The following is a 15,162-nucleotide window of genomic DNA, read 5'->3' as shown; positions in this document are numbered from 1 at the left end:
TCAAGAACTCAACCACTGGAAATTTATCGACGTCATGTCTTTACTGGAAAAATATAAAGAGCTCCGCCATGGAAATCATGGAAGATATTTCCAGTGACGCTGTACAGGCCGACGAACCCTTTTAGTAGCATCTCTAATTTCTATTTAACGCAAATTCTGGACCTCTCTTATAAAAGATACACTTTGAATTACAACGATTTTTCCGGATACAAACAACGAAAAAATTCAGTACAACAGACTCTAGACTCACATGAAAGTTGTGAGAAGGAATAAATAAATATTTACACAGTTAGGGAAAAGGGCATATTTATATATATATATATATATATATATATATATATATATATATATATATATATATATATATATATATATATATATATATATATATATCTTTAGTCATCTTTGAATAGAAACAACGACAACTGCAATAGAAACAACAATAATCCAAGCTCAAATGAGCTTGGATTAGATTGTTACTGTTACTGTAGATGCTACAAGTGTTTTAAAACTAATCAATTAGTCTTCAATTAATTAGTAATCAATTAAAACTAAATCAATGCAACAACTCCTTTGCTCAGAATAATTTAACTTATTCTGATTACAAAAGATATATTTAAACAAGTTAGCTAATAACTTCAATAAATACCTTTTAATGAACAGACTTGGCATTATCACTATTTTATTTATGAATATAGAATCGAATGTATGTCTGTGTATCCTATTTACAATTACACAATTCATCTCATCCCCAAGAAACTTTAAGAAGTTTTCGAGTACAGTCTTGCAAAGGTTTTAAGTATACATTCATCCCCCAGCAGGCCTTTAATCTTTCGAATACTTCTTGAACTGACTGAAATTACATGCCCCCTGAACACAAATACTTATTAGCTGATTTCGTTCACAATGTTCACATTTCCTGGATTATTCACTGCAATCTATGCGTAAGTTAATAATTCTAACCTAATTTTTAAAATACTTTAAATTTAAAAATTTTACAAGGGCAAAATGTTGGGGGAATTTTCCGAGGGGATTTTCCATGAATTTCCTTTCTTTTGAGATCGTAGCAACACGCAATGCGTAAAATAATAATTACAGTTTTCCAATCTTCTTCTGGCTGTTTTGGTCTGACCCTTGATTACCACCAAAGCTAATACCCACAATTTTCATTAACGAAGAGGCCGATTATAAGAAAGGTCTTTGCTTGTGTATAATACACAAAGAAAGATTAAATATTTTTAAGCAGCTGCATCTAAATTTTTTTTTTAAATATCTTTTAGAAATAAAAGAACAGCTGGTGCACATTTTTCTCCATGATATTCCATGAAGATGCAATCTTCTAAAGCACGGGAAGAAGTTTCGGGACGATCAACAAACTGTTCTGCATTACTTATAATTGTTGTACTTTTTGTTTGCACTGTTGGCTTAAAAAAAAAAAAAAAAAAAAAAAAAAAAAAACAGGAGTGATAATACAGTTTTTCGGGAGTAAAACAGTCTTTCTGACCAACTTACAAAAATATTCCTAAAAAATGTTCAAATTCCAAAAAAGTCCTAAAATGTCCAATAATTTCCAAAGGGTTCCCTCCCTTTTTAAATTATACACAAAACTTATACAATAAAATTTAAAGTATATTATACATCAGGGGGGTTAGGGCCTTCTGTTTGCACTGTTGGCTTAAAAAAAAACAAAAAAAAACAGGAGTGATAATACAGTTTTTCGGGAGTAAAACAGTCTTCCTGGCCAACTTACAAAAAATATTCCTAAAAAATGTTCAAATTCCAAAAAAGTCCTAAAATGTCCAATAATTTCCAAAGGGTTCCCTCCCTTTTTAAATTATACACAAAACTTATACAATAAAATTTAAAGTATATTACACATCAGGGGAGTTAGGGCCTTCGACCCCCCTTCCCCAAAAAAAGGTTTGTCTCACTCGTAAAAACTTAAAAAAATAAATTTAAACAAATGTTTCATGCGTCTTTCTATTTTTTGTGGTCCCCCCCGGAAAAAACCCTGAATACGGCCCTGGTTTGCCACAAATTTTGACTTTAAATTAGAAATTATTGAATAATCTTGTTGGCTGGAAGATTGGCTTGAGTTTAAGCCTACACAAACACTAGAGACTGAAAACAAAGAAATCAACTTTGAGTATTGGTTCCTTCAGTGGACGGTCCAGAAGGATACATTTCATTTGAAGTCAGTGTCAGATAGCCGTCACTTCTACTTCTTCTACTATTTTTCTTGTCAGCACGATGAAACATTAAAGGCGGCAGCACTGATACAACACATTGCTCGTCAACTTTCAAATTGTTCATTTGCTCACATAGGGATTCCTGGCCGTTTGAAAAATACGCCGAAGACTGAAAAAAAGAAAGATTTAATTTTCATAATTTATTTCTAATCACAGCAAAGGCGAAAACGAAGGAATTTATTTCAAAGAACATTTGAGAGGACGAAATTAAAAATCGGCTTAAAAAATAGACAAAATAAGAAAAAATAAAGGATGCCATAAGGAAAATTGTTTTTTTTTTTGGGGGGGGGGGGGGGCAGCACACCTGAATGGTCACCTTGCGCACAAGCCTGCCTTATAGTCGACAACAGTGAACACTGGAGGTGGTATTCCCGATACTGTTTTCTAGAATTTCCGGGGGTACAGGCTGCTGGATCCGATAGTTGGCAAACAATTTTTGTTGGCGAAAACATACAGAGGTGTATGGCTCGGCTTGAAATACCCATATACACCCTCCAATATGTCGATCTTTTCCACAATACACACATTTTGCGTATACTTGACCTTTTTTTTTTTTTTTTTTTTTTTAGAATTCGATCCCCCTCTATAGAATGCTGGCCTTCTTCTAGAATAAATCCCAAAGTACATGCCTGTACTTAGTCTTTCTGGGTTTTGGGTCCTTTCTTTAAGTATGAGAGTCTTGCAATCAATCAAAATAGGGGTTTATTTCATTATTGGTTTAAGTGTTGGAGCTGAACCACACTTCACTGAGTTCAATCTGATGAATATTGCAGACATAGACCCATGTAACTCCACAGATGGATGTGCTCATGCTGATCCACAGACATGGTACATATGTAAAATATGGAAACTGAGCCGTGAACAACGCCACTTGCTTGCTCTAGCCGACTTGCACATAGTTCAAATTGGTTGCTAGATTTAATTGTTACTTAAACCTTAACAGTGTTTACTGAAGTTTTAGTTACTGACCTTCTGAAGCACAGGAGACGGACGTACCTTGGTGTAATCCTTCATATGCCAGAGGATCTACTCGGAAACACAGTTTACGCGTGGCACCCCAAGGGGAGGCAAAAAAGAGGGCGAGCAAAACAGAGCCTAAGACGGTAGTACAACCAAACATGAGATGCGAAAAGCTTCTTATGTCCTGGTTGGTCTCATGTCCTCATTTCTTCAACAACAGTGGGAGGACGTCAGGGCTGCAGCTCAACTCCGAGGATTTGTAGAGTCCGGTAAGCCATTTTTGGCTCTGGAGAATCTAAGGTCTAAAATCCAGCTGAAGGTGGAATTAACGAAAAACAGCATTGACATACTAATTGTGACATCATGTCTTAAAATGACAAGTTACTTACGTAACACGTATATAACATAAAAAGTTAACTACGAAATAAATTTGTTTATGAATTTTATTTTTCGCAATTGGATTTTTTCTCACTTTCACAGCTCATTAACAAGCCATACCAACGTTATTTTTGTAGATGAACTTCCTCAACAGTTGTTTGTAAAGAAAAGAAAAAAGGAATGTATTTTTCGTAAAAATAAATTATCTATTAAGACAACAGCTTTGTTTAACTCGTACAATAAAGGGAGCACACATAACACGTATATTAAAATGTCCAAGGTTAAAATGTCCTTGGAACAGAAATGTTCCAAGGTTCTTTTTGATACCAAATCTAATCAGCTGAAATTAAAACACAGCATTTCTTCTAATGCCAATATGAAACCTCTTTCAATAAGAAGGGTCGATAGACCCGAAAAAGTGCCTCCAGAGGTGACACTATTCTTGTATCACTAGCTATAAACCACAATCATAACCACAAACCCATTTAAAACAGAGGTTTCATAGAAGCCTGAATATATTACACCTTGTTGAAATCAGGATAATGCAACAATTCTTAATACGTATGACTGAAGGGCCCAAAGAGGGCCTCTGTGCCCATCTATTTTCCAACACCCTCGCCTCAACTTGGAATATACAGTTTTGTTGAACATTTTTTGACGCATGATAATTAAGGACTATGCATGGAATTTTCGTTTATGATAAAATTTTAATAATTAATATCATTAAGATCTCGGTATGACAGTCCCGAATCAAAAAAGAATAAGTAAAACAAATCAAACAAATGGGTTCTAAAATACGCCATAGCTCATATTATGGGATTTTGAATTTATTAATTTCGAATTTGAGGCTCGTAAAGAAGAAAAACGAGGAAATTTCCAACCAGTGAAAATAATACTATTAATAAAAAAGAAACAGTGCGCATATTTCAACCAAAACCTGCGCTCAACCGTTTTCAGTGCAGAAATAGAAAAATAAAAACGAACCGTAAAAGAGAACTACTAAAATAAACCGTTAAAAACAATCACTAAAATAAAAGAGGACCCTCTCCACGCAACGACGAAACCGTTGAGCGGAGGTTTCGGCCGAATGTTTTTTTTTCATTTGCACGTTTTTTTTCATTTTCACTGGCTGGAAATATCTTCGTTTTCTTCTTTACGAATACTGTTTTCTCATCTTATACCTACCTATAAACTTACTTAAATAACAAAATTACCTAAACAAAAGACAACTTCGGTAAAAAAAAATTACCTGGTCACTGATGCGTGAAACCGGAGTACTAGCGCCATCTGCTGAGTGAGATAAGCTTAAACTGTCACCATCTTCCCCAGTGCTTGAAAAAACCGAGGACCTAAAAAAAAATGTCAAATAAAAAACTAATATGCTAAATATATTTAGATTTGAGAGTTATTACCAAGTCCACTAATTCAATTAAAATAAAAGTGCACCAAACCTTTAAAACTCATGCTTCTTGGGACCCATCTCGTTTTGGATGATGCCAGACTCAAGTCATTGTCAGTAGTGTAGCTAAGAGACGAAAGAGGCGGCTTTCCCCGTGCCCAGCCTCTGATAGGACCCCAACGGTTTTTTTTGTATTATGTTTAATTTGTGGTAGCAATGGTAGGGGGGGGGGGCATTGACCCCAGGTGCTGAAAACTTAGCTACGCCTCTACATAGTCTCTTGATAAAAAATCTACTAAGATTTACGAACAATACTTGTTGTACCTTGACTTTGCTGTCACAGCTGTATTATAAAAGTGGATATTTTTAATGACAAGAAATTAGCTTAAAAGCTTGAATCAGCATTAAATTCTTCCAAACTGTTAATTACTCATGTACTGTCCTTTATATTTTATCTTACAGACGGGCAAATCGGTATTCCAAGCCTGTATCTTTTTTAATCAAAAAATTATGCCTTCAATCTTAATTTTGGGATTATTCCAGCCTTCTACTAGCGAAACCTTGGTAAGTGGCATTATGACTTACCTCACGGATGAAACGTTTACAGTAAGCAAACATTAGATTTCTAGCCAATGAATTCAAAAGTTAAACGAAGTGGACCAGGAAATCCTTCTTGTAGCTGAACAAATACTTGCTGACTCCGATTCAGCAGAAAGCGTCGAAAATATATTATTAGAGATTGCAATATCACACAATTTTGTGCTACTTTTATTGAAAAATTTTACCTGTCTATATGAAACACATTTATATGTTTAGTTAATTTAAATAATGTTTAGAAGATATGTATTTGAACATTCTGGGTGTTCATCTCCCTGGAGAATACCAGGGATCCTGGTAATATCCTGGAAAATACCACCCCAAGGCTGGTTGGTCTCCAATCATTTTTAACTTACAAAAAAGACTAGAACTCTCAATGTCTGATCGAATGAGCATCTTCTGAATTTTCTACGATCATAAGGCCGAGATGAGGAAGAGAATGTTCCCCTCCTTAACGGAATGAATTATGCTAATTTTGGGATTCAACCTTACTCTTTATTTTCGTAAAAACAACGTAGACCAGAAAAATTCCCAGAAATCTAAATATATTTAATTTAATAGATTTTGATTCAACTCACAGTTATAGACTAAAAGTTTGGGAAACTTATAAGATTGGGAATTCGCAACAGTGTTGAAAAGAAAAATCACTAAGGTCATCTAGCGTTTGTCGACATTGCTTAGCCCAAAACTGCTGTATACATTTCCCCGGGTATTTTAAAATACAATAGAGGGAATAGAAAGAATAATTGTGTCCCCAGTAGGCCTACCAGCTTTAGGTCAGTTAGCCTACTTGACTTACAAGATTTTCCCAAGTTAAGAAAGGCCTACTTCGCATAGACTGGGTTTGACCTAATAATTCTTGAAAGTGGAAACTTCTGATCAATTATCACTTACAGATTTCAGCTTTATACTCCATTGTAGATTTATAATTTGGGGGTGAAATTGTACTGGGAGGGAAGGAGGGGGGGGGGGGGGTAAAGGCTCCTTACCCAGGCATTTTACACTTTAAATTAGAAGATTAGTCACAACAGTCTGCACATGCAAGGAGGGTGGGTTACCTGGTTTGAGCCTCCCTCCCCAAAATTTTTTGTCCGACTCGTAAAAAGTGACAAAAATATATATAAAAAACAAATTTTTGTTGCGTTTTAAAAGTATTATTTGTAAACAGCCCCACCCACCTTGAACAAAAACAAATCCTCCCCCGAACAAAATTCCTTTGATCGCGCACAATTTTAATTTTATCAATCGAAGTTAAAAATAGAGCCCCCGACACGAGTCATATTTAATATAATTAGAGATGCAATCTCATTGGCATTTAAAAGGCAATAAGATATAATAATAAAAACAAAGCTTTTCAATGGACAATTAGGTGGCAAAAGTTTTACAGATGGGGTAAGTTAGGATGCGGTGTATGTGGTAACAGTTCCAGAATTGTTTTCTGTGAGGGGGAGCAACTACCTTAAAATGTGTCCACCTTCTAATTTAATTCACGCTTTTCTTAACCGGTTTGTAGCTTTAGAACACACAACTATTACTATATAATACTCACACAGGACCAAACCACTTGAGGCTAACACAGCTACTCACGTTCCTCTTCCATCCCATCTAATCAAAGCCTCCTTCTTTATAACCCCCAAGAAGTTCCCATTTCCCTTATATATTTCCTTACGAAATGTTTTCACCCCATCCAGGAGCGAAATACTTTCCGTTTGACCTTAGACGGTTGCCCGACAAGAACGATTTTGGGCAATCTCTCATCCTTCATCCGCAGAAGGTAACCTAGCCACCTCAACCTTCCTTTTATTATAGCCCTAGAAAACAGGATTGATCCATATTTTTCATACACCCTACTGTATTAAATACTGTCAGTCAGTCAGATTCCCAAAACATTCCGCAGGCAATTTCTCTGCAAAATATCTAGCAAATTCTCCTCTGTTTTTCGGAACACCCACGCTTCAGAACCATACTTGACCACTGCCATCACTGTAGCTTCCAATATTCTTATATTTCCCTATTCTACTAAACTTTTCTCAACTGTGAAAAGACGCCCCTGGCCTTGGCTATTCTACTTTTAACATATTCACTGCACCCACCGTATTTGAAAATAATACTACCAAGGTAAATGAAGCTATCCCCTTGATCGACCTTCACATTCACCCAACATCACCTCTTAATTTTCAATTATTCCTAGTCTCAGCGACTTAGTTTTCCTATCATTAATTTACAAACCTATTCTGGCACCCTGAACTCGCAAACCTAGATGAGCTGAAGTTCCCCAACTGGTTCCGTGTTCTCTCACTGCCTTTCCTGTAATCCGTACAAAAATTCCATCAAAATGATCCGTATAAATGGGGATAGGACAGAATCCTCCTAAACTCCTGATTTAATATGAAATCAGCAACTAACCTTATTTCCTACCAATTCTATAAATGCAGTTCTATAGCGAAAAAGTAAAAGTAAAAAGCAATTCTATAGCGTTGCCTATAGTGAAGAACCGTAAGGGTTCAATGTATCATCATTTATTTCTTCCCAGAGGCACCTCATATGGAAGGGGTCGTCGTAAAAACTTCGGAGAGGTACTTTTTCGATTATAAAGTAAGAGTTCTAGTGCCCCTTTTATGAGTCAAAAGCGATTGGAGGGCAGAAATCCACCACCCACACCGTTTCTTCCCCAAACGCATCTGATCAAAATTTTGGGATGGTTATTTTGTTCAAAATAGATCAAAAGTTAATAACAATGCCTCTAGCTGTGACAACCCCCCTCCCAGCCCCTGGCACAAGGATTAAGCTATGTGAGCTTCCATTGTTAAAATATAAGGTCTTTATGCGATGGATAGTCACAAAAACTATGGACGGGGCTCACTCAATTGGAAATTAAAGTTCCATTGACCTTTCTAAGATTCAAAAGCCATCGGAGGGCAACTACCTCCCTCCCTAGGGAGGGGGCAGATGCATAAAAGGCCGCATTTTAATGCTAAAACGTCCGAATTATCATTGATCCTTCAGATGAATACAGAATTAGTTCTAAGGATGGGGGGTGGAGGTTGAAGTTGATATTTAATCCCATTCTGGTCTATGCTGTTATTATGAGAGTAAAGACTAACAGGGCATTTACAACGTATGTTGTTGTAAATCTAGAGATGGAAAAACAACATTAAGTTTACATTAAAACGACATTTCTTTATACTACATGAAACAACCGGTAAGCTATATCATGTAGACCAGGGCGTAAAAGTCCTTTTTGGCCAACCGTCTGGGGCTACACGGAAAGCAGGTCGCCCTTGTCTGGGTTAGGAGGATGTCATAAATAAAGATTTAAAGGAAATGGGAACTTCCTGGGAGGGTGTAAAGAGGGAGGCTTTAAATAGATTAGGTTGGAGGAGGAGCGTGCGTAGCTGTGTTGGCCTCAGGCGGCTTGGTGCTGCAGTGAGTTATTATTAGTAGTAGTAGGGCGTAAAAGGATTTTTTTCAAGAGGGAAGGATAAAAAAAGTTTATTCTATAATTTGAATAAGAGGTAGCCAGATATCCTCCCTCCCCTGCAGTATGCGACCCTCAAGTAGACATATAAGAGTGTAATTTGGCAGCATGCAGTTTTTATTGAGTATAAAAAAAAGAATCACTAATAAACGAAGGCTTGGAGGGACATTATTTCAAAATTGGAGCGACGTCTCACTGCCACTCAGTCGCTGGCTGGCGTTGACCCCCCAGGGCTGGCTGGTCCCCAGTCACTTTTGACTTCTAGTGTCTCCCTTGGAACTAATTCTGTATTTATCTGATGGCTCAAAGAGAGCTGGGATGGTTTGGCATAAAAATGCACCCTTTAACCTATCTCCCTCCCTCCCTACAAAATAATCAGAGAACCCCATTGTAACAGTTTTAAGTGTATCTTTAAGTTGTGTAATCTGTCCATTACTTACATATAGTATTTTTAAATGGGAAACATAGGGCATTTTTGCGGTGGGGGATTGTCTGGGGGAGTTTTCGGTGGGGAGCAAATTTCCTTTCAATGAGGATGTGTTTTCTGGAGGGATGAAGGTCATTTTCCACGGGGAGAAGGGTGTTTTATGGGGAGTTATTTTCTGCGAGGGGAGGGGGAGATAAACGCCAAAAACTCATAGAAAAATTATTGTTATCATACGTTCAGTAATTTTCGCACAAGTTTAATAGCTTTTAATTGTTTTGACGAATTACCTCCCCTCCTCTCCCAAAAATAGCTTATGAGTACAATGTCGAATGTCAATTTCTAAATTTAGTCTAAATTCATGTTAAGACCAACTAAAGTCAATAATAAAGGACAGAGCTACCGAAGAATGGTTAATTCCCCCCCTCCTCCCTTCCTTCCCAACAGAAAAAACGGTTCGATACACTCTTTCAACGAAATTTAATGATCGTAACCCCAAATCTTCAACTTCTTTGGTTATGAGCCCCAACCCATCCCCAATGAAAATTATATTTAATAACTCTCGGGAACCATTAACAGAGCAATTATAAATAGAACTTACATTGCAATACTAAAATCAAATACAGAACCCCGTCATCTGCTTTTAATGAATTAACACACACACTTCTTTATTCTGGTAGATAGTGTGGTATTTACATAATGAAATTCAGAAATTGGTATTCTGAATTTGACCTGAGATTAAACAGAAGTTTCACACTGACTGATGACCCAATTAAAAATCAGATAGTTTTGCAGTATGTATAACTTTTACAGTAAGAAGGAGTGAAAATGAAATCTGATATTTATGTCTTGAAAAATCAGGAACTGAATGTTTAATGAAATTCACTTCCACTTGCAATTGTATAGTTTTAGCAATAGAGGGTGGAAAATTAAAAAAAGAAATGTAGGTGAAAAATTAGATAAAGGCATATGGGAACAAACAAATTAAGAAGGTGCAAATTTACTTTGGAGGAATATCAGTTCTCTAGGAATCTTTAGGCATTTTTTTTCTCTCTCTCTCGAGTAGTTCTATATGTTTTATATATTTTTAGTTTTTGTTGTGAAATGGGAACCCGAATACACTGACATAAATTAATGCCTTTTTTGGAGTGGCAATACAAGCCCAGGCTACTGGGCTAGTATTGCTTTTATTGTGAATAAATTATGTCTCCATTGAAAAAAATCAACAGATTAGTAATCTTCGGATTATTAATGACGAAAAGTATTTTGAAAAATAACTAATTATTGCGTAGTGTACCCAAAGTTTTTTGTATTTGATTTAATACGCACATACATATTTTCTGAACCTATAAATCCTAATAATTTATTTTTAGAATAATTCATTTCTAAATACTCTTTAAAAAAACTACAAAGATTCACAATAAAGCGCATATATTTTTGGATTTAAATTAATACTGTAAAAAAGGTGTTTTAGAGGACACATCATGAAAAAAAAAAAATAATTCCCATCGGAAACTTACCTAAAGGGGAAGCGTTGGAATGGTCAAATTTCTTGATACTTCCCATTCAAATTATCAAATAGTTTTTACTTGCTTCATTAATTAACCATTTTTTTTATTTGCTGCTATTAATTAAATTAAGATTAGACAAAAGTTAATTAGAACTATAAATGACCTATTGAACTAACAATTGTTAAATTCACTATATTAAATTTTTTATTATTGGCATCCTTGAAAACAATTTTGGGTTACGTGCCTGATTTCTATAGAACACTTATAACCAAGTAAATCTAAGTACAGGAAGCGAACTACAGTAGATTATTGTCTAAATGAAAACAAAACAATAAAAATTAAACTCAAATCATTACTTAAAAAATCTATGCAAATGCTTGTGGTTTTTAAATATCAAATTGTTTTGTTAATTAATAAACCTTGGTGGCATGAAGAATATAATGGAAGATATTACCCTAGAGCGGAATACAAAAATTAAGGACCTCTCCCCCGTCCAGGAAAATCGTTGCTCAAAAATACTTTTTGAGCTTTGACCCGCACCACACGAGAAAAATCTTTGCGTGTTTGCTTCGGTTTTTTCCCTTAAGCGTTCGAACCGAACCCAAAATGTGCTTTTTTTGTCGAGAAGGAAGATCACAGTTGCGTGTTCGCTTCGGTCTTTTCCCTGGAGCGTTTGTATCAGACTTGAAGTCCTAGAAAACCGGGACACAATTTTTCGAATGAGAACTAAAAGCTCTCGTGTTCTTTTAAAGTAGCCAAATAGATTGCGACGCAGCAAAGTGGCGTTTTCTGCCATTTTACGGCACGTAACTGCAACTTAGTACGTATCACATACCGAAAGGGGAAATTGCTATCAACTGAACATTCTGAGATGGTAAATAGGTTGAGGTTATCAAAAAAACTATATGCCAGACTTCCCAGTTTCAGAGACAGTAATGCTGAGCGGTGGCGCATTCCTTCCAAAAGAATCACGTAGTAAATACAAAAAAAAACACTTGATTAAGATATTTATTTTTAAGCTTCATTTAATTTTGTTGGTCCTGCTAAATTTTTAATAAAATTATCTACAGCGATCCATAATTACGCATTATCTATTATATTTCTTGCTTTTACTTTCCGTCTTAATTTTACACGTGGTTTTGTTAAGGGTAATTGCCCGGTGTAAATGTTCACCAAGATTGAATTGCCTAGAGGATATTGCCATGGGAGGGGGATTTCTCCGTAGAGGTGGAGCCCGATTTCCTGGCATTATTAAAAAAAAACTATCAGAAATTAAATAAAAAAACAGTTTTTCCAACTGAAATTAAGGAGCAACATTAAAACTTAAAACTAACAGAAATTATGGCGTATATGAAGGGGACTGCCCCCTCCTCAACACCTCGGTCTTTACGCTTAAGTGTGACTTCTGTCGCAATTCATTAAAGATGACTCCTGAAACACAACGGTCGTTTAATTAGAACAATAAGCTTTTTTAAAAGTACAAAAAACTTTAGCGTTGAGGATTTTACATTCCTGTTCGTTTTAAGTTGTAATGTTGCTCCTTACTTTCAGTTGAAAAAAAACTTGTTTTTTTTATTTAATTAACGTAAAGAACGGGGACTGACGAGGAGGAAAAACTCTCCATATAGGGAAGCATAGTTTCTGTTCATTTTAAGTGTTATTGTCGTTCTTTACTTTTGTTTGATTTTTTTTTTAAACTTATATTGCAAGGTCTCTGTTGCTATTATCGAACTGTATGAATAAAAACCCAAGTTATAAAGGAGATGAGCCGGTGTACCTTCCCCCCGGATAATTCCCCCACACATAAAATTGAGCAGCCACAGAGAAAGTAAAAGATCGGTATCTCAAAATGTCGATAAGATGTCACAAGTGGTAACAAAAGGAAAAGATCAAAAGTATTTTTAGGATAGGGGCTGATTGGTCCCCAATCCACTTTCAAATTATTAAAAGGACTAGAACTCTCAATTTTCACTCGAATGAGCACCCTCCCGAGTTTATACGACCAAGAGATGGAGGTTGGGGATAAGGGCATCCCCTTCCTATACCGAATAAATGGTGCTAGTTTTGGGGTTTAATGTTACTCTTTACTTTCGTAATAATTGCGTACACCGGCAATATTCCCAGAAATCAAGAGGGATTAAATATCAATTGCTAACTCCACGCCCACCCCTTCCTTACAACTAATCATGTAATTATTTGAAGGCTCAAGTTAGGATGGAGGACCACTTAGGTGTTTTGGAGCTAAAATGCACACTTTGAGCATTCTTCCCCCCTACAAAGTTTATACAGCCACTCTTCCCATAAAAATCTTATATCCTAACGATGGGCATCTTTAATAGCTTACAGCCCTTGGCCCCTGGGGCTGGAAGAGGGGTTGTAAAATCCGGAGGCATGGTTATTTGGGGAATCGGTTATTTGACCTTTCCACTATTTTGAATAAAATAGCTCAAAATTTTGATCGGACACGTTCGGAAAAATAGGAATAATCCAAGGGGATTTTCCCCACGATGGACTTTTCCCTGGGGGATTTCCCAGGAGAGACGCCTATACCCGAAAGAAGAAAGAATGGCAATCCTTCTAAAACCCAGGTTATCCATGCTAAGTTGAACTTGTATTTTGATAAGTATTTATATATATTTTTGACAAATATAAAATGTTTGTTGTAATTACAAATAAATGGGAAAAAAATTAGCAGCCGCCAAGAACAAATTATGTTCCAGCAGTTACCAACTTTTTTTTTTAAGGAAGAGATACTGCCCTTTTAAAATAAAGTCTTTAATTATATTCTCGGTGTTTTTAGCGCTCAACAAAACTGTTTAAATTGAGAGAAAAAACAACAGTTTTTATCTTATTTATAACTTCTTTGACCTGAATTGTGTTCCAGATACAAGATAGTAAAAAAGTGGCAATCCAAAGAGGAGAAGAGACAATTTGAGCTAATCAATTTTAATTTAGGTTAATTTATTAATTCAATTAAACCCTTCATTAATTTAAAATTATAGTAATTAATTTACAAAACGTTTTTGAATGTACTATTAGATTATTACCATTATCATTATTACCCCCCCCCCCCCCAAACAAAAAAAGCTTGGTAGATCTGAAATTTATTCAAAATATTTGTGTTAAACCTAGTCAGAGGACCAAAATATATTTCTGAGCTGTCAATTCGGTCAACTAAGAATGGAAATAAACCGATAAAATAATAATTAAGCGCGTAAGATAAGTATGAAGGCACTAGAACCTCAAGGTCCAAACCGGCGGTGCTGATCTCCATTTCTTGGAACTTTAGCGAGGAAGTGCAATGGGGGGGTTGGGGACCAGCCATCCTGTGCTTTTGCATACCCTTCCTACTTACCTTTCTCCAGATACCCATTTAGAACTGGGTCGGCTCAGGCTGAGCTTAGAGAGTAACGCTACTAACCCCCGTCCCAAACCAAATAACCGACCACGCCAGGAATCGAACCAGCACCCCTTGGACAAGGAATTTCCAACCCAGCGCGTCAACCACTTAACCAGGACGGATACTTGTCGTCAAATAAGTCATTCTTAGTCATACTCATTAACCAATATGGGCCTTACCAACCTAAAAAAGGAAAGAAAAAAGCTTTTCTGCAGAAAAAGTGGTGGTTACAGAAAGCAAAACTTTGCTGTCATAAAAAGAAGTGCCAACTGTGAGTCTTGGCTAAGTGTTTTTGGCGCGCTGGGTAGGCAGCTACGTGTTGGGTAGAAGGTAGGCAGGAAGGGTGTGCAAAAGCCCAGGATGGCTGCCCCCCCCCATTGCACCTCCTGACTGAAGGATCACGAAACAGAGACCAGCACAGCTGGTTTGGAACTTGAGGTTCTAGTACCGTCATAATAGTACTATACTACAACTGCGAGTCAGTTAATCAGAAAAGAAGAAGAATAAAAACTCACTTGAAACTTTGTTCTTCAAACTTGTCCAAGTTGTAAGTTAAATCCAGGGTATTATTTTCAGATACATTCAGGTCACTCATTCTGGACATGCTACGTTTCTCATGAATTTGTTCAGATATCATCTAAAATACCAAAAATGGTAAAAAAAAGTGGAAAACAATCCCAAGGCATATCTACCTTCTATGCTTTCTACTCTGTTTCCTCTCCCCTTGTTTCATGCTTTCTAAACAGAGCAATTCCCCCATTTTCCT

General features: G+C 36.3%; 1 protein-coding gene across 1 annotated transcript in view; it reads right to left on the bottom strand.

The window, feature by feature from the left end:
* Positions 1-396: 396 nt before the first annotated feature.
* Positions 397-15,162, bottom strand: part of LOC136039145 (SH3 domain-binding protein 5 homolog) — a 76,655-nt gene continuing 61,889 nt past the window's right edge. The window contains exons 7-9 of the mRNA XM_065722631.1: positions 14,912-15,033; positions 4,837-4,936; positions 397-2,358 (exon numbers count right to left, since the gene is read on the bottom strand). Of these exons, the coding sequence (XP_065578703.1) occupies positions 2,137-2,358; positions 4,837-4,936; positions 14,912-15,033 (444 nt within the window). The 3' untranslated portion in view covers positions 397-2,136. The remainder of the gene's footprint in view (positions 2,359-4,836; positions 4,937-14,911; positions 15,034-15,162) is intronic.

The sequence above is a fragment of the Artemia franciscana genome, chromosome 19 (genome assembly GCF_032884065.1).
Source record: "Artemia franciscana chromosome 19, ASM3288406v1, whole genome shotgun sequence".
NCBI classification, from domain to species: domain Eukaryota; kingdom Metazoa; phylum Arthropoda; class Branchiopoda; order Anostraca; family Artemiidae; genus Artemia; species Artemia franciscana.
Note: the sequence above shows the minus strand (reverse complement) of the source record. Positions and strands in the feature narration are given on the sequence as shown.